This window comes from Anomalospiza imberbis, chromosome 2, assembly GCF_031753505.1.
Source record: "Anomalospiza imberbis isolate Cuckoo-Finch-1a 21T00152 chromosome 2, ASM3175350v1, whole genome shotgun sequence".
NCBI lineage: Eukaryota > Metazoa > Chordata > Aves > Passeriformes > Viduidae > Anomalospiza > Anomalospiza imberbis.
In genome coordinates, this window is record NC_089682.1 from 85,314,646 (window position 1) to 85,333,449 (window position 18,804).

General features: G+C 34.2%; 1 protein-coding gene across 7 annotated transcripts in view; it reads right to left on the reverse strand.

The window, feature by feature from the left end:
* The window catches only part of LRCH1 (leucine rich repeats and calponin homology domain containing 1), a 117,233-nt gene that overhangs the window by 47,754 nt on the left and 50,675 nt on the right, over positions 1-18,804 (reverse strand). For all 7 annotated transcript variants that reach the window (XR_010996523.1, XR_010996526.1, XR_010996522.1 and 4 more), the window contains exons 2-7: positions 15,512-15,656; positions 12,408-12,534; positions 6,934-7,039; positions 6,316-6,452; positions 4,963-5,090; positions 3,001-3,085 (exon numbers count right to left, since the gene is read on the reverse strand). Coding sequence is in view for 2 of the 7 variants with exons in the window: in XM_068182172.1 (XP_068038273.1) it covers positions 3,001-3,085; positions 4,963-5,090; positions 6,316-6,452; positions 6,934-7,039; positions 12,408-12,534; positions 15,512-15,656 (728 nt within the window). In the remaining 5 variants the exon portion in view is untranslated. The remainder of the gene's footprint in view (positions 1-3,000; positions 3,086-4,962; positions 5,091-6,315; positions 6,453-6,933; positions 7,040-12,407; positions 12,535-15,511; positions 15,657-18,804) is intronic.

The window sequence follows — 18,804 nt, forward strand, 5'->3', positions numbered from 1 at the left end:
CAGGGGCTTCATAAAGCCTTTTCAAAATAAATTTCAAATTTTAAAGTTAATGATATTTTAAAATGAAACCAAGTAGTACCTCCACCAGAAAATAAATGACACTCCAAATACCCTAAGCACAAAAGTCTTTTAGATTTGAAGCAATGACAATCCAACAGCTTAAAAAAAAAAAAAAAAAAAGAGAGAAGACAGGTACAATATAAAATATAAATTAATTCAGACAACCAAGGTTACAGTGAAGTTCCTTCTCTTTTAGGATGTATCTCATACGACATTTAAGTACTAAATTTGATTATTCTAGATCAAAGTTCATGCTGTGTTAATTTTTCAACTGTCCTTTGAAAACAGTACAGTAAAATGTTCCTACACACATTATTAGAAGTTTTGGATCCGAAACAGGTACCATCTTTTTTTTCCTCAGCAGAGTAACACACACTTTGAAGAAAATATTTTGGAGTGTTGGTATAAAAAAAGGAACAGACCATTCAATTTGGAAACAAAAAAATATTCCTTTAACAGGCTATGCCTCACTTTCAGGACCTACAGAATTCTGCAATTAATTTTCCAGGCGTTTCCTACCACTATACCATGAAACAAAAACCATCCAAAGCCGCCTTGGATAATACAAAAATATCGCTCCTTCACAGGGAATACTGTATCCAACTTCCTTCTTCCTCAGTTTTATTTTTTATTCAGACAGCAAGAGAAGATAATAGACAAATCAGAATCAAAAATACCTAACATTATTCTAAGACAGAATTGAGATGATGCACTTTGAAAAATTATTCATCTATATTCCTGCTGGTACTAATGCATCATTCATACAGGTAATAAACCACAGACACCATTACAATTTGATTCTAATGAATTTTAACAAAAGGAAAAATAAGGGCAAATGAAGGGAGAAAAATAATCAAAATGCTGTATTTTTCCTAAAAGATGAGGTAAATGGTAGACTGCCTTAAGGCAGAATTTGTCTTCAAGTTGCAATGATCAATTTCACAGCAATGCTACAAGATATCTTTCACTTGAAATGCCCAGAATGGCTATAGCTGGGAAAACTGATGCTGTAAGGACCCTACAAAGTCCAAAAGAGATATATAAACAGTTTGTTTCATCAAGTACTCCCTCTTCTGTGTATTCATGCAAAGTCAATTAGCAATCTTCCTAAAAACTACGTTACTGTTCAAAGAAGTGATTTATTTATGTTATTAATTTACACATGAAAAATGACATCGCAGTATTTTCTGTACAAGAATAGAAACTCAATAGCCACTACCTCCACACTAAACAGAAGTTTATATTCATAAAAAAACCTCCAGAAACATGTTTTAATGATTATGACTATCATTTAATGTTTGTCCAAAGTTTGGTATGTAACTTTCTGGATGCAATTAACAACACATGTGAGTCTGTATTTGCATTATGCTAATATTTTTTGCACAATTCCCATGTGTTACACAGGTATTAAAGGTCACATCAAAAGGAAAGAGCACGGTAAATTTACTAACAAATGCATTCAGGATTACTAATCTCAGCATCTATTTCTCCTTAAAAGTAGAGCAGCAGTCAGGTGGTGACAGAATGAGCAAATCATTCTTATATAAAAAAGGTTTTGTGCTATTAAAAATGTATTGGTTCATTGTTGGTAGTCTTCAAAATACTTTTTGCAACATTTCAATTGCTATCTTTTGATTACAGGTAACATGATCTATTTTCTAAAGGTGGTATTTATAGCTAAAGAGGAAATCCTGGGATAAAAGTTTCATTCACAAGCCAACTGAGCTTCAGGAAGAGTAAGACTGGCAAAATGGTTTGTAAGTGTCTCTGAACAGACGGAATGCTCTAATGGTTTACCTATAGCTGTAAGAGATTTGTCTAGAATTCATAACAATTCTACTTCATTTCCATCTACCAAGAAGCTTGCCCAAACATTGGAAATTCACATGGGGTTTTTTAAAGTACTATTGCATTTAAAAGACCAATCAGTGAGTAAGTGGATTCATGTTCAATTTGCTTTTAAGTAACTATAAATTCAGTATCTAAGCTTGATTCTTCATACATTTGTTTCAAAACAAAATCCTTTTTCCTCAGAAGAGGACAATAACACTAAAGAATCAGTGTAGAATTATTTTAAGTAGCAAGAAGGTCATCCTTTTAATGTGAGGCATTTCCCATTAGGTCAGACCACAAATCCCATTACTGTGTATTTCAGAAAGATCATCATCACTGATTTACGCTGTTAATTATTTACTTATTTATCATTATCTATTCAGTTCAACTCAACACAGGTTTAGTGCCCTGTTCAGCTAAAGAGTGCCTCAGAAAAAAACCTCTGTGAATCAGTTGTAAGTGCTTAGGACAACACTAGTGCCACAGAGCTACCCTTTCTCTTTGCTCAGTCAGACAGCAAAGTTCAGGAAAAGATCTGAAGGTTTATTTTCAGCATTGCCTAGCTGCCAGAATATTTAAACACATTAAAATCTGCGAAGTTTCTGAAGTTTCTACACTATAGCAATCTGCCATAACCACATCACAGAACATATTGAGACTGGGCACTGTAAACTCCCAACAGGAAAGAGTAATCGGGCAAAAAGAAAAATATGTGAGAAGTCATCAGCTTGTAACCTGTTACCATGTTTACTTTGTTGAAAAAAGCAGACATGAATTGTGGTTTGTTTCTCATTCTCTAGATTATATAAACTGCCAGAAAACTGTAGAGGATTTTCACTATTGCTAGGTCTGTAACCATTTGGAAGCAAGTATCTCATTCCCACTCCAAACAGTGGACAGACAAAAAAAATTTTTTTTAAAAATAAAAAAAACCTACACAGTCTCCTTTTATCTTTGTTTTATCCGTTTCTTAGTGTAAAATTCATGTCAAGAATATGGGTGTAGAGGTTTGAGTCTAAAAATCTTTTCACATTATTGCCAAACTTAAAATACAGTCAAAATACAAGTGCTTGGAGAGGAGCTTGACACAAAAGGCAGGTAACTTACCTCTGTTGCTGACAAACGTTTATCACCATTATCACTACCAACACCTGAATCTGAGTCCTTTTTACTTGGGTAGATGTCATCAATGCTAGATGTGAATAAAAAAATTAAAAATCAGTAAAAAGCTATCATAGCATTTACATTCAAATTCTGTTCTGGTTTCACTTAACTCTGAGCAAATTTCAAACTATTCTTAATGGTAGAGGGTAAAATAGCTTAGTACAGTAAAAGACCAAACATTGAATCTGGTGATGGTAAAATAGATCAGACTGAATGGCTAGTTAGCCTAAGAATTAATGAAATAACAGAAATAATCTGCTACTAGCTTGCTTTTGTCTATACACTATGCAAAACTGCTTAGTTACTAGCTAAGCAGCACAGGACTGAAGCAATTTAGCCATGGGAGAAGAAACCAAAATAGTTTAACTCAAAGTGGAGTCAACTGATATAATTGTAACCAGTGATCCATTAAAACAGAACTCATATTTCCCTCAGGTTTGAAATAATTATTAACACAGAAACCTCCTTTTGGAGCCTTAAAATAGACCTTGGAATTTAGGTTTTTTGAAAAAATTACTGCAATAACAGCAAAGGCTCTCTGTTCTGGTTTCATTACCCAATACGACCTCTACTCGTTTTAAAGTGCACTATTAGATGCAATACTCTCATCACCTAACTTTTTTTTAAAATATACCTTATATCCCTTTATTTGCTATCCTGAAAGCTGTGACACTGAATTCAGATTGACACAGCAATTTAAGAAAGGAGATTTATCAGTCTTCACACGAATAAAGTATCTGATTCATTAATCTAATCTTAAATTATCTCTTATCAGAAAACACTGAAGATTGTTTTGCAGAAACTACCTTTGGAAATCTAGTCTGTACCATAACCTTACCCTAACTTGTATTCTCCAATATGACCAAAACACCACACAGGACATGACATTCCTGTCAATTTTCTTGTATATGAAAAGAACAAAATAGAAAACCAGTAGGTGTTTCCCAAATGGAACACCTACTCTTCATCCTGGATTCTTCTCACCTTTGACATTTATCTGACAGAAAGTCACAAAGGGCTCTCCAAAGGTTGGACGAATACAATTTGATTCAAATCTTATTGAGATGACTGAAAGGGGGATTCCGGAACAGCTTGGTTTTTTCCTCCCAGGATTTTAGCAGTAACATCTCTACTATTATTCATATCAACACTTTGTTTTCATTGAGTACTTCTCTTCAAAGATATCATACTTTCTCTGGTTGGTTATATTATACTGCCCTTATTAGCAAAGAAAGACTGGGCTAAAAGCTGATTTCCAACCAGCTACGGAGATTCTCATAGAAAGGAACTGCTTTGTATCTGGTTCCTGTCCTTAAACCATGGTACAAGATGCCATTTCCTACATGACTGATACAAGACAGAAGATTTTGCCTCATTTTGCAAACAAATCAGTACACTCAATTTTAAAAGCATCTCAACATTCATGCAGTTCTCTTTGTTTGGTAGGTGATTTTGGATGAATTAAAAAAGATTAAGATGTCACCAAAGTGCAAACATACAAATCACATATAATCATAAAACTCATCATAAAAATCACAAAACACCACATGAATTTAGAATTTATTTAATGTGTAGATAGATTGATAGATCACACCAACATCTAATGTAACTACCATCTGATTATTTTCAATGTATTCCAGGAATCCACCAGAGAGAGGTTAGATTTAAACTAAGGTTCACTTTTAAACTCTTAACTAACGCGCTGTTAACTTTAATCAGAATTGATTTTTCAGTTTCTGAACTCTTACGAGGATTGCATTAGAATAAAAGTAAATGAAATCTCTGTGCAAAAAAGTACACTCTGAATAGCATCTAAAGAAACAAAACTGTGGAACCAAAACATAAATACTACTTTATTGTTTTTAAGTGTTACATGAAAAAAACAAGTGAGACTTTCATACATACCTCTCTTCCACAGGTTGTGGCAAATGCTGTGGTTCAATGGCATTAAGATACAGCGAGTCTGCTGTTTTAATCTGACAGGCTTGTACAGTCAGATATTTGAATATATGCACCTTACCCTTTGTACAAATCTGTGGGACATGGAAAAAATTAGGTTTATAACTAGAATAAAAAAAGCAATTTATTCCAAGTGTCACTTAGCATAAACCTCCCTGAAATTCAACTAATATTATAAATTTCACCTAAAGGAAAATAGATTTTTTTTTAAATTACTAAGTACTTCTCAATTATTTCTCAATTACTAAGTACTACTCAATTATTTGTGTGTGTCAGTATAAAGACCCTCAGAGACTAACAAAGAAAACAAGAAAAAAAAAAGTATTCTTCTTTAAAAAAATCCAAATGAGCTTCTAACTCAAAAAAAAAATTAAAATAAATGGTATGGCCTTTTACTAACTATAAATTGAGTAATTATTTTCAAAATTAGTGTACAATGACATTTAATTAACTAGTGTGCTCATTATATTCTTGGTCACATTGTTTTTAATAGTGTCCAAGCACACTTATGATGCAATTCAACTTCATTTTAGAATTTTCTTTTTCTTTATGTGCACACCTCCTGCTTTGTATTTTTTAGTTTAAATGCAGCATCACTATTGAGTATGAAAAGCACTTCTCCAATGTAATAAAAATTCTTAAGTATTTCAACCACTGTTGAGCCAGAACACTTGTGGCTTTCAGAGATGCAGTTTGAATTTACTGTCCAGTAATTTAACAATAACAAAATTGTCCTTAAGCAGCAAATACAGGTTGCATTCATTAATCTTTATTACTCAGAGAGGCCTACACCTCCAAAGAGGACTTTTATTTCTTTGTGCATCACAATCTATGAACTTACACTATAATGTGAAATAAATTTCACATGGATTGTGTTTTCGACTATTTAGGCATATTTTTAAAGTTAAAGTTAGCAAATCACTGTAGAACCTTCTAGAACTGGATTCATTTTACCAGAAATAAAAATTACCCAGGAAGTTTATCACTACTGTTTTTCAAAATTATGCACGTATTCCAACATTAGCATTCATATGCAGATAGAAAACACAAAAATTAACAGCTAACAAAATGGACATCTTCTAGATGTGTGTTGAAGTGCTGTATAAATTCATATTGAGAACAGAAGATATTTTTATGTCTTATTTAGATACATCTTATGTCTTATTTAAATATCAACAACTATCAACAGTCTGTGATAACTGAAATTCAGAAGCCTGCAATTGCAGAAGGTGACATTTTACACTCCAAAATGTGTTAGCAGCCATCCAATATTAAGGCACAACTTAAATTATTACTTACTTGTGCTGGTGGAGATTGCAAAGGATTATTCTCAAGCAGTAATACTTGTAACTGCACCATCTTTCTAAAACAAATTGGAATCACAAGCACTTTATTGCAGGAAAAGTCAAACTTTACCAAGGGAAGCTGTACTAGTTCTAAAAGTAATAAAAAAGAGAAGGTGTTATATCTGTTGTTATTTTTGGCATAAAATAATAACATTTTTTAATAACCCTCCTTTTGCCTTAAGGAAAAATACAAACTCAGGGAGGAATAAGACAACATTTACTCGATTTTATACTGGGAAATAACTAAGTGTTGTTATACAAGTGACAATAAATTGTAAACAAATACTTTGATTTTTTTTTCCCTGAAATTCAGCTGACAGTTCCCATACTGCATTCAGACACTTGTTTAACTTAAAGTTGCCTAGAATCATAAAGACACATTGAAGAAACCTCACACACTGTGCTTCAGTGGATACCAATGAATGTTATCTTCTGCAGACCCAAATGGAATAGATTTGAACACAAGGTAATAGCTACTTTTTAATAATATCTATTTATATGATTAAAAATACTTTCAAAATTATAATAAGAAGAGCTACTATAAAATTTTTTTTTGTTCATTTGCTTTTACCTTGGGGTAAAACTTCAAGGTAATTTCTTCTGACATTCAGTTCTTTTAAAGATTTCAGCTGGCCTATCTGCTGTGGCAAAGCTGTGATTTCATTACAGCTAACATCCTAGAGTAAAACAGCAATAACAAATAATAATGAACTTTCAGCTCCTACATGTCCCATAATACAAACATAGCTAATATGCTATTATTATTGTGACACTGTATTAACCTGAAAAAATGCAACCATCTGTGTCCTGTAGTCACCAAAAAAAAAAAAAAAAAAAAAAAAACAAAAACAAAAAAAACCCCCCACAAAATAACAACTAACAAAAAAACACCATGGGAAAATGCACGTTAGTTAAAACCAGAGCAAATTGTTATTTGGAGAAGAAGTTAATTTTGAAAGTTAAGTTAATTTCTATAGAACTATTCACAACTACTTAACAAGTTCTAGATTTTTTTTCTCTTTTCTTCATCTGAAGAATTCAGTATAGTGATTACATAACCAAATATGTTAGGATGAAACGTAAAAATCCTATTGTGTGGATCTGAGTTTTTAAAAAGGTTCTTGCTCTTGTAGATGGAATATTTAAGCAAAATAAATAATAATAACAATAATAATACTAGTAATACAGCAATAACATTCTGTAATGATGCTCAGTAAAGGCATATATTTGATCATCACAGCACGTAATGAAAAGGGACAGAGCCTATTTGGCATTAATTAACTATTTCAAGCAAGAAACTGCTACGAATGGGTATGAAAGAGCAACTTCTTGGATTAAGTCAGTCTGTGATGAGACAATTGTTAAATACTAGCTATCATTTTTGCTGCCAAATGGACATTGACACCTCTGCTCACATCCCAGGCAACCTGCAAATTTCAGTAATGTTCCAATTCTGCTGTCATTTCAGTACTAAAAGAAGGAAATTGTATCTCACAGTAAGAAATGGGTAATGTCCAATTTTCCTGAAAAGCCAACTGAATACTCCTACTCTCTCAACTGTTTCAAATGCATTTATAAAGTATCTGGGAGCTCTTAGACTACAAAAGTTCGAGAAGCCAGATTTCCAATCATGTCTTTGAAGATGCTTGCTTTAATGCCAGTCAAAAGCATTATATTAACTCCCTATCTTTGAGCCTAAAATCTACTTAACAAATACAGGATAGTAAAACCAAAATGTGATCTGGCAATGCTGTTCCCTGTATACAACAAGCTTCTTCTTGTAATAGAATCCTATTGCTGCCAAGACTTCCTTCCCTTCTCAAAACACAGTCAGGAAATTACTTTTAGCTTTTAGACAAGGAAATTAAAAATCCCAGCTAATGAGTGCATTTTTGCCCAAGTTGTCACAAAGTTTGGTTAATTGCACTGTTCCCTGACCATTTATTTTTAAAGCCTTACTGTTCAATTTTTAATTTACAGTCTTTAAATTACTTCATAATTAGATATTTGATTTTTAGGGCACAGAATTTAAAGTCACCTTGCGGCAAAGAAACTCTAGACCAAGTGTACTTAGGCACGCACACCAGAACAAGCCAGAGAAAGAGACAGAGAATTCTAGAGGAAGCATCAAAAAAAGAAAAAGAAAGCTGGCAGTATGTAACCTCAAAAACAAAGTCCACTTCCACTTACAGCCTTTCAAAACATCCTCAATAAGACTGATCTGTTGTGACAGCGTGTCAGCATTCACAAGATCTCTAGAGACAGCAGTATCCTTTAGCCTACTAAACACTGTAGTCCAACTTGCTTTTTTTATTACTGTGTTTGAACAGCCATGGAAAACAAAGACTTGTAACATTTATTTGTAGTTATGCTCTTGATTAGTATTAGACTTCATGAGTGTGTATGTGACAGAGACAGTGTTAAACTTTCTCGCTACTTTGGCAGTAATGGCAGCAATACTATCAAATACCTATGGTTTCCAAGGTAGTAATTTTTTAAGGAATTATGCAACCACCATTTTGGAACTTGGCTTCAAGGACATTTACAGGTAACTGAAGTGCAAACACGCAAGTTCCATGGGGAACTAGTATTTGCTGACATCAGACTTCTTGTATTAATTCTATTTTGTTCTCACCAGATAGATCATGTCCTGCCATGACAAGGCAATTTGTCAAAATCAGAGAAATGTAAGGGTCTTATTTAACATTTATTAAATAAAGGAAATTTAACATTAATTTCTGTGGCATGAAGCTCAGTGGCATGAAAGCAAAATCATCAATTGTTTCCCTTTGTTTATGGTAACGTTTAAATGGCCTTAAACCAATCCAATTCAGCATGTATGTTCAGCAAGATAAACAGAAAAAACAATAAGGTACTCTGACTCCACATTAACAGATTTATTCATACACACACAGAAGTTTATCCAAACCATTCAAATTGAGGCGAACTTCCTCCTTTCATAACTTTAAACTCAGGACTCCTGACTGAGCCATTATTCCTAAAAAGCACATGGGTTCAGTCAGAGCTTGTGACACAGAAGCTATAACGAAGAGTAAAAAGAAGTTACAAAGTATGTGAACACAGGGACCCTTTTAGAAAACAGCAGGTAGCAAGTCATAAGTGGTCAGGCTGCTGTCTCTGATTAGATGAATGAGGTAAAGGACATAAATCTCAGGTAAGAAATTTGAAGGCTTCCAACATGAGATAGGAGCATCCCAGAGATGGAGGGGGCTGTTATCTGAAGAAGGCAGAAGTGCAATACTGCCTGATAGGATGGAGAATGGAATTTTACTGTACATCTGATAGTTTTGGGTGTAATTGCTGAGACATCTCTCCCTAATTACTTTTCCTTGGCAGAAAATAAGTTTCAGATTATCTTCACACTAATTTTGCACTATGCTGGCTGACAGTAGAGGCATGATTGAGTCAAAGATTTTTTTGCAGCAAATAAAAGTAAACTTACCAACCAAATTTTTTGCCAAATAATTACAATGTATACCGCAGGGAGAAAAAACTTATGCTACAAGAACCAAAATAAGTTAGCTGTCAGAACCCTACATTTAAAAGAATACCTGGAAGTTTTCTGCAAGTAATATCGAAGTTGTTCTATGCTACAGGTATGAAATTCATAAAAACACATACCTCTAATAAGAAAACCATTACCTACCCCATTCTGGAGGATAGAAGGGAAAATGCAGAGTTTATTGGAAAGATCTAATTTGCAGCAAATTACATTTGCATCATTCTACAGTGACTATGGGATAAATTTTGTATAAAAAAGTAGATAAAAAGAACTCTTTGCTATGTACATACAGATCTCACTGCATGCAGCTTGTGAAACATCTGGGGAACCTGAGGTTGCTTAAAAATGGCCTATGGATACGAGAACTGCACGGAGCCAGGTGGCATCTCAGGGTCTATCCCATGGCCCAGGCCAGCACCAGCACTGTGTACACATCAAAACAACAGCACTCCCTGCCAGAGTGCTGGGTGATGCTTCTGCTTGAATCCCATGCTATTCAGGCTGGCACTGCTCTCACACAGCTGAACTTTTTGTGCAACAACTGCAATATGACTTCATGTTTTTTTGTTTGTTTCCTTTACTCATTTCAGAACAATGATCACCTTATTATCTAAACTGCTTTACAGTTTACATGCCAACACAGATTCCCCACTCTCAATCCTACCACTATTTGCTTCTCCCAATACATCACAGTTATGTCATTTCCAGTTAAATAGTGCAACTCTTTTCACTAGAAATGTACCAAACACACATGGTGGCATCAAACTGTGTAATCAGGTCATCTGAACAGATTCATGCTCAATTTAACAAAAACTTGTTTTTCATTCAGCCCCTCCTCCCCGAAGCCTTCTAAATCACAAAGAACAAGCATCAGACCTTTTTCAGTTTTCATGTATCTTCTAGGCTACCAAAGTGACATGTAGCTGGAGTTCTCATATGAAATACTTTTAGAGCAAGAATTGTTTTGCTCTTCATAACAAACAGTAACACAAGCTATAGTATAACTGGAAAGCAATATGAAAATCCAGAATTCCAAAATTTAAACACATGATATGCTTGAACTTAACAAACCCAAACTGCTTTGGGTGTAATCAACACTGATTTCAAGCTTTTACTTTTTACTAAATTTAACTTAAATTATTTATAAAGCTGGAACCATCACCTTCTGTTGTGTCTATTTTAAGCAAAACAAAAACAGTGCTATAACCTAACATATTTTTAAGAATAATTAAATCAGAACCATCTGTGTAAATCTCACTAAACCCACCACACACAAAAATTTAAAATATTTGATAAGATAAATTAATAATGCTCACCAAAGAAAACAAACTTGGTCGTCTTGAACTCAGTCATAACTCAGAAAGAAAAAGGTAACTACACCCACCATCCTCATCAACAGCCATATCAATTGTAATATATAACAGAAGCCTGATACCACAGGATGCTGCTCAAGAATATCAAGAGTAAAAAGCCCCATAGTTGCCACTTCATACCACCTATGAAGAATCAATAGCAGGGCTGGAGCCTCAAAAAATGTTATTAATTTCTGTAATGTAATTTATTGGAGGAACTACTATTATAAAAACAAGAATATGATAATAAGGCACTTTCAGGCACAGAAAAGCAATGCAAGGTAAATGCTGTCTATGGAGATAACAGCAGCTGGAAGGAAGTTCAAATCTGATTGCTTTACTATGCATAAATTAACAGTGTCAAAATATAGTTTGTCAATTTGTATCTCAAAAGGTCAAAATTAATAGAAATAACCAGAATACTTATGTCAAAGAATTCAGAATCTCTGCCTACAATATATAGCAGAAGAAGATAAAGGGAGAGAAAGGGAAGCATTCTCATATATTTTCCAGGAACATGTGCAATTAAATAAATTTTATGCTATAGTATCAAATCAGTTTTGCTTTTTCAGACTGTCATTGACTGGACAATATACTCTAAATGATCAACTGCCTGTAGAAACTGTATTTGTGTAGACAGCTTTGACAACAAGGAGTATAATCATTTTGTAGATCTGTTTAGATAGGTGTTCCAGGAAAGGAAGGTTGCATGACAAATGTAGTGAAATAAAACGAAAATAAACTGCTAAGACCAGTATCTCAAGTGGAATGCAGTGTGGTAAGCAGATAGTAAAAACACAGAAAGGAAGCAGGAGAGGAGGGTGCTACAGGGGTGTACAACCTTGCAGAGCCTGATGCCAGAACTTGAGGACTTGATACAGTGAAACAGGGAGCCAGGGCAGGCAGTGAGCAACACTGGTAAAGATGAGGAACTTTGAGTTTTGAACGAACAAAGAGCAGCGATGTTGTTTAAAATAGTCCTGAAGAACATAAAGGAAACTCCTATTGTGTTACTATCCAACACGCTTGAGAAGTTAAAAACTTAAGGTCTGCAAACTACATTATAGTATTGAGCACTTGTTCAAATATATGCAAAAAGTGAATTTTACTGTTTCTATTTAAATTCAAAAGAAGTCAAAATAAAAAGTGAAAAAAAGATCAGTAACATACCAATTCCATTAACTGTTTTAGCTGACCTATCTCTTCTGGAAGGGAACCTAGCTTATTGTTACTTGCAATTAAGACTTTTAGAGGAAGACCACACAGGCAAGCTGGCAAAGAAGAAAGCTGATTCCGACTGCAACAAAACAAAACAAAAAATATTAAAACCATCGGTGATGTTCTACTGTATACTCACAAACTCAGAGCTGCAAAATGTCTTCATTTTTGTGGGTCATATTTTATGCAGATAAAATTGAAATTTTCAAAAGGCAATAATTAAGACACTTGCACATTAGAAACACCTGATTATTGACTAACAATATTGCAGAATTTACCACCGTGGAAAAAATGCATTGTATCAGTTTAACAACATTGTAACAAATCTGTTTGTTGCAAAAAACAGCTGTTTCCCTTTCTAATGAATACAGGAAAGTCAACTGAGACAGTATTTTGCAAATATTTAAACATTCCTGTGGTTTTCTGTGCCATTAAAATGGATGCCTTTTGTTCCAGCTGAAAGACAAATATATAAATAACAGACAAAATGGTTATTTTTCTCAATTAATTTAAAGCACATTTCTAGTTGAAGATTACTTGGTATGTCTTGTTCTATGGTTCTGTGCTATTAACCCAGGTAAAAACAGCAAAAATTTCTGGGACTATCAATGGTTCATTTCTTCACAAGATTCAGAAGCTAGAGCTTAAAGATGACAAATGTCCTGAACCTTTGTGATGTCCACAAGATTATAAATAGTAATTTGTGGCTCAATTCCCAGAAGAAACTTTATGCTTATCAGAAAAACATAATAATTACTGTCTTCTGGAATATTAAAAAATTTCCTTAAAATGTAACATTTTCTTTCTTATGATTATTAACATGTAGTAAAACAATGAACAGTAACTTGAAGGGGTACCCCAGTATAAACCATTTTTATTAGCTCCTGCCTACATGTTAAGGCTTCAGAGAGCAAAGACATGTGACTACACTCTGGAACACATGGTAAAAATTGTCCTGTGTAATTTCAGTAGGAGTTGCAATATTGACATGAAACAAAGACAAAGAAAAATTTAAATTCCACAAGTTGCAAAGCATTTCTTCAAGAGCCAGACCAGCAGCGTGCTACAAAGCTGCATATAGAGATGCATATTCATGCTCTACAAAACAGTCTCAAAATGTACAAAGCAAACTACCATCCTATCTCTGTTGTGCATGCCAAGATACAGAGATATCAAGTAACAAACCCAAAGAAAATAAAAATGAGAACTCCAACTGTTAACCAGCAGAAGCTGAAAAAAGTATGAATCCTTGTTGTGGAGCCAGGTTTCTTAACTCTAATGTCCTTACAGAAGACCAAGACACAACTGTTTTGAAAAATTACCTGAAAGTATTTTTTCAAGTTCAAAGAACTCAAATGGAGGGAGCCTAGACTCTAAAACAGTAACCCTATGCCACAGATCAGACACAGATAAAAAATAAGTGAAAACAATTTTTAAGCTCCACAGAACTCAAAAGCAACCCAGTAAGAGATAAAGAACAGAACATAACCAGGGCAAGTGAGCAATAAATCATCATTAGCTTCAAAGGAATTTCTTTAAATAAAACATGAACAGTATCCACCAATGCCAAAAAACTATATATAGATCTCATGGCATGACTTTTTAATGCTATTCAACATATGGGCACTGCTGGTAACAGGCAGAAAAATATGCATTTTAAATCTATTATGTATTTCTTGCCAAGAAGCAACGTGGTTAGAAAGTCAAGGCTGTATTTCCTTCTCCAGACTCTTCAATACGTTCAACTAACATGAGGAAGGGCACATCCAAGTGAAGGGGGGAATTTTAAACGGAGAGAAATGACCTTACTTAATCAAATTAAAAATTGCTTTTATTTTGACCAATTTACTGTCATATGTGATATAAAATCTATTATAGTTTTGTGATGATTCAGACAAATTCTGTCACTATACAGAGTTTTAATTCACTGTTTCATGACATTGAATTCTAACCAAGTTAATTCCTAAATTTATCAAGATGTTTTATGTATATTTAATAACTTAATCTAGTTTTAAGTTCTTAATGTATATCTAACATACACTGATTCAAAATCTCAAGTCCTATTTTTTGTATGTGTGCAGATACTCAGGACGCACTATTCCACTTAAATTTTTAAGACAAAATAGTGTTCCACAGTGGCCAAAACTGCAGCATAGTAATAATATAGACTTGAGAAAATAAGACATGAGAACGATCTTCAGTGTTGATAAAACTGATGATCAGAACTTCATTCCCTGAATTTAAAAGGCCGAGAGCCACTTCACCTTCTACTCAGACCTCATTCTCACAAAGAGCAGACTGATATATCTTCACTATTACAGTTTTTACACATTAAACGGCAAAGAAAACCCCACACCTTGCCCCAGCTGAAAAAGCGCTCACCTGCCCTCCATCAAGAGCACATGTGCATTCACCTGTACTTTAACTAACAGCAATTCTCTATACTGATTAGTATTCACATAGATTTCCCCTGGAAAGGAGGCAAAGATGTCTAATTCTTTGCCACTTTCTTCTCAAAAAGGCAGAAGCTATATTTCTTTCATAATATGACTATGCTAGTGATAGATATAGTATCACAGTCTTCCATTCCATTTCCCATTGTGAAAACTATAAATCCTCTGTCCTTCCAACTTTTTAACTACTGTGATATAGTATCACAGTCTTCCATTCCATTTCCCATTGTGAAAACTATAAATCCTCTGTCCCTCCAACTTTTTAACTGTAAAATGTATGTCAAGCTTTACAAAATTTGTCATCAGAAGTGAATTAAAAAAAAAAAAAGTGAATTAAAAAAAATGTGGACATGATTAGCATTCCGGATTTGTTAGAAGATTAAGGGACAGAACTGGATTAATTTTCTTGGCTTTCTTTTAATAATTATTTTTACATTTTGGCATTTACAATGCCTTCATACAGAGCTGTCTCTGCAGCCAGTGAGCTTTTGCTCAGTATCATAAAAAAATGCAGTATGTTGTTCCAGAACCTTAAAAAGTGCAGACAAAAAAAGCTTTGCATATTTGCAAATAAAAAAAAAAAAGTGGCAAAGATAAACTTACCTCAAATTTAAGTAAGTTAGCATTTGCAAGTTTACTATGGCATCTGGTATAACTTTGATACAATTGTGGTATAGATTTAGTGTTTCCAGTGACACAAAATGGCACAACTCCGTAGGAACTTCAGTTAACCTATTCTTGGATAAATCTGAAAAGAGGAAAAAGACAGAAGGTACATTTTTTGAACCATTAGAAAGACATACTTTGAAAAGCTGCAATTTATTAAAGTAAGTGAATAAATATCATTTACAGGGAGACAGCAAATTAGATCAGTGTCTTTATTACACAAAGTAAAGCTAGTGCAAACTTTTACAATTTTGAAATGGAACAAGCTGCATATAAAAGAGCAAACATTCAATTAGGATTCATTAGGTCTAATAAAAAGTAATTATTTGCAGGACTCAATATGCTGAGAAAATAGTTGCAAACAGATTCCAAAGCTCATATAATATACCCAAAGATCTAGCCAATACCCAGTTAGACATCTTCAAATAATGACAGCATTGAGAGAAAACAAACAACCAGGATTACATCTTTAATTTATTTAAACAGATAAATAAATAATTCAAGTAATTCTTCAAACTGGCCTGTATTTCCTGGGTCTAAACCATTTATAAATGAATGCTGCACAAAGAAACAGTGATGGTCTTCAAGACGATTCTTAGCACACAGTCACAAAGGAAAACAAGGAGGAAAAAATGTTCCTGAGCTTTGTTACTTAACTATCACTTTATGAAGAATGAGGTATTATAGTACTGATGTGAGGTCAAGTCATAAAATAATAATGCATGCCAGCATTCAACTGAATCCACTGGGTTCAAATCATTATTTAAATAGTGTTGCAGAACAAATATCTTATTCTCAGAAACTACACAAATGCTATCTACACACGCCACCAGCCTGATAACCTCACCTGAAGAACAGTCACATGTGAAGTGGAAAGAACAGGAATGTACCTATGCAAAAAGTGAGATGTCTGATGGTGAGGAAAAAACAGAACTTAAGGATCTCCCCACTTCACTGCTGCTATTTTAAGCCTAGTGCCTGATCCTTCAAAGCTTATTTCAAAGCTTACTTAAACTAAAAAGCAAAAAGCAGCCAAAGTATGGATTTTTTCCATGGCTCTGATGATCTGTCTCCTGTCTTTAGGGCCATAAATCATATTTTTGCTTTTTGTGAACAAACAGGTAGAAGTCGGAAGAATTTTTTAACTTCCTTTCAAGTTTGCTGTGCAGAAGCACAGCTTGAATTCAAACCTATCACTAGTCAGAAGGACATATTAGTTTTGTTCGTCTCCTGCAATGTGAGTTGAAATTCAGCACATTCTATTCTTGCCAGCCTCCACTTGGCTTCACCTCATTGCTTCCAACAAGAAGTTGGTTTCATTACTCCATCCCCTACCAAGAGAATTGCGACGGCCTACAGGCACAGTAACTGAGAGCAGCTCTGCCGACCCCAATGGTAGCATGATTGAATTGAGCACCTCAACCAAAATTATTCACTTCTAAATTACTATACAAGAGCAGCTCTAATTGCTCTGCTTTCTCTTATCAGGCTTTGATGGTTAGATGCAGCATTACCTCACCTTCTCCTTCCCTTCATTTCAGACAACAAACTAAAGCATTTCCTGTTGAGTGACTGTTACTACTGTTTCAAACCAGGAGAAAGCTCTTCATTGTTCCTCTGGTTTAGTGCTTTAATTCTCTACTGTTTTCTATTTATCCTGAGAGCACTCTTTTACCAGCATGGCATTCCAAAAGAATTCTGCTGCCTTCCTGGCTATGTTAATTATCAGATATTAACAGAAGACTGCCATGCTGTAACTTTTTGAATCATGCAGGAGCTATTCATATTTTACAATTCAAGTGTAAAGAAAATCTCACTTTTTAAAAACCATACTTTCCTGTGGTGACATTGCCAGGAATGTCCTGGTCACCTTCTCCTTTAAAGTGGAAGGAGCAGCAAAAAACAGATGAGTGAACTCTCCTGTCTAGGGTGAAAACAACCTGTACGGCACTAGATGGAGAGTAACAACCCATCCTTCACCTGATCCTTCTCCAGTGATACAAAGATCAAAACCTGTGAACACTAAAATGTTACTTCTTCTCAAGCTTCTAAAACTGCAGCCTGCCACCTTAACTCTCTCTTCATGCCTATTCTCATTTATCTTGAAATCAAATAAAAGACTGCTGCCACAATATTTGACTCAGTCTTGAAAAATTCTAGTATCTCAGAAAAGAAAAATAGCAACTAGAGTGACCCCACTCCCCACTCCAAAACAGGCAATACTACCACAGTTAAATGCCCTTTTTTATTATTTATTGCTATGTTTGGTTCTCAAAGTTTTAACTCTGTTAAACTGATGAAAGAAAAACAATAACCACACAGATCATCACAGACAAATCCCTTCCTGTCATCCACAGGACCATGGATTATAGGACACATTATATGCACAACAAAGGAAGTCCATTATCTGTTGCTGTGTAGTTATCACAGTAAGATAATTTCAACACTTGTATCTACTGTTGCTTCCTAAATAATGATAATAATAACAATCAAAATAATTTTTAAACATCTAATCTATTCACGGTATAGGGCAGAGGAATAAAAACTGCACATTTTACTTACAATGTTGTAATGTAATAGAAAAAGCAGAAGTTTGTCACTATAATTTACTGATAGAAGGTATCACTAACAGGAAATCTGAATGTCTTTGTGGAACAGAGTACTGGAATGGAATCTGACATACAGAATGCCCATCACATTTTTAACTTGCGGTATAACTTTTCCCAAAAAAATAGATGTCCCTGATCATATGGAAGTTAAAGAAGAAAACAGATTGCTATTGTACAATCCTAGAATGAATGTGAGCCTCTGAACATGATGCAGCTGTGAAGAAAGCTTAGCAGCTTTCTGACAATTCCACACAGGAAAGCACATGTTGTAAGAAACTAATAGGAAAACAGCCTGCATAACAGTTTTATACAGTACTTTATAAGCCTATACAAACATGTAGAGAAACCTCTGAAGTTCACATAATTTTTATTATACTACTTTATATGAAGATACTTTTGCCTCAAATTTCTGCATCTTACAGTAAGTCCGTATAAAACTCAGAATTAACCTGAAATACAAGTTCTAGTATAAAATACAAGGGTTAAGACTTTAGGAAACTGCAGAATCATTTGAGCATACTGAAAAAAACAGTATGCCTGTACCTCAGTTTTGTCACCATTCATAAACTTTTTGAATTTTTTTTTTGCTAAGGCATTCTTGGGTTATTTAGGAAAAAGGAA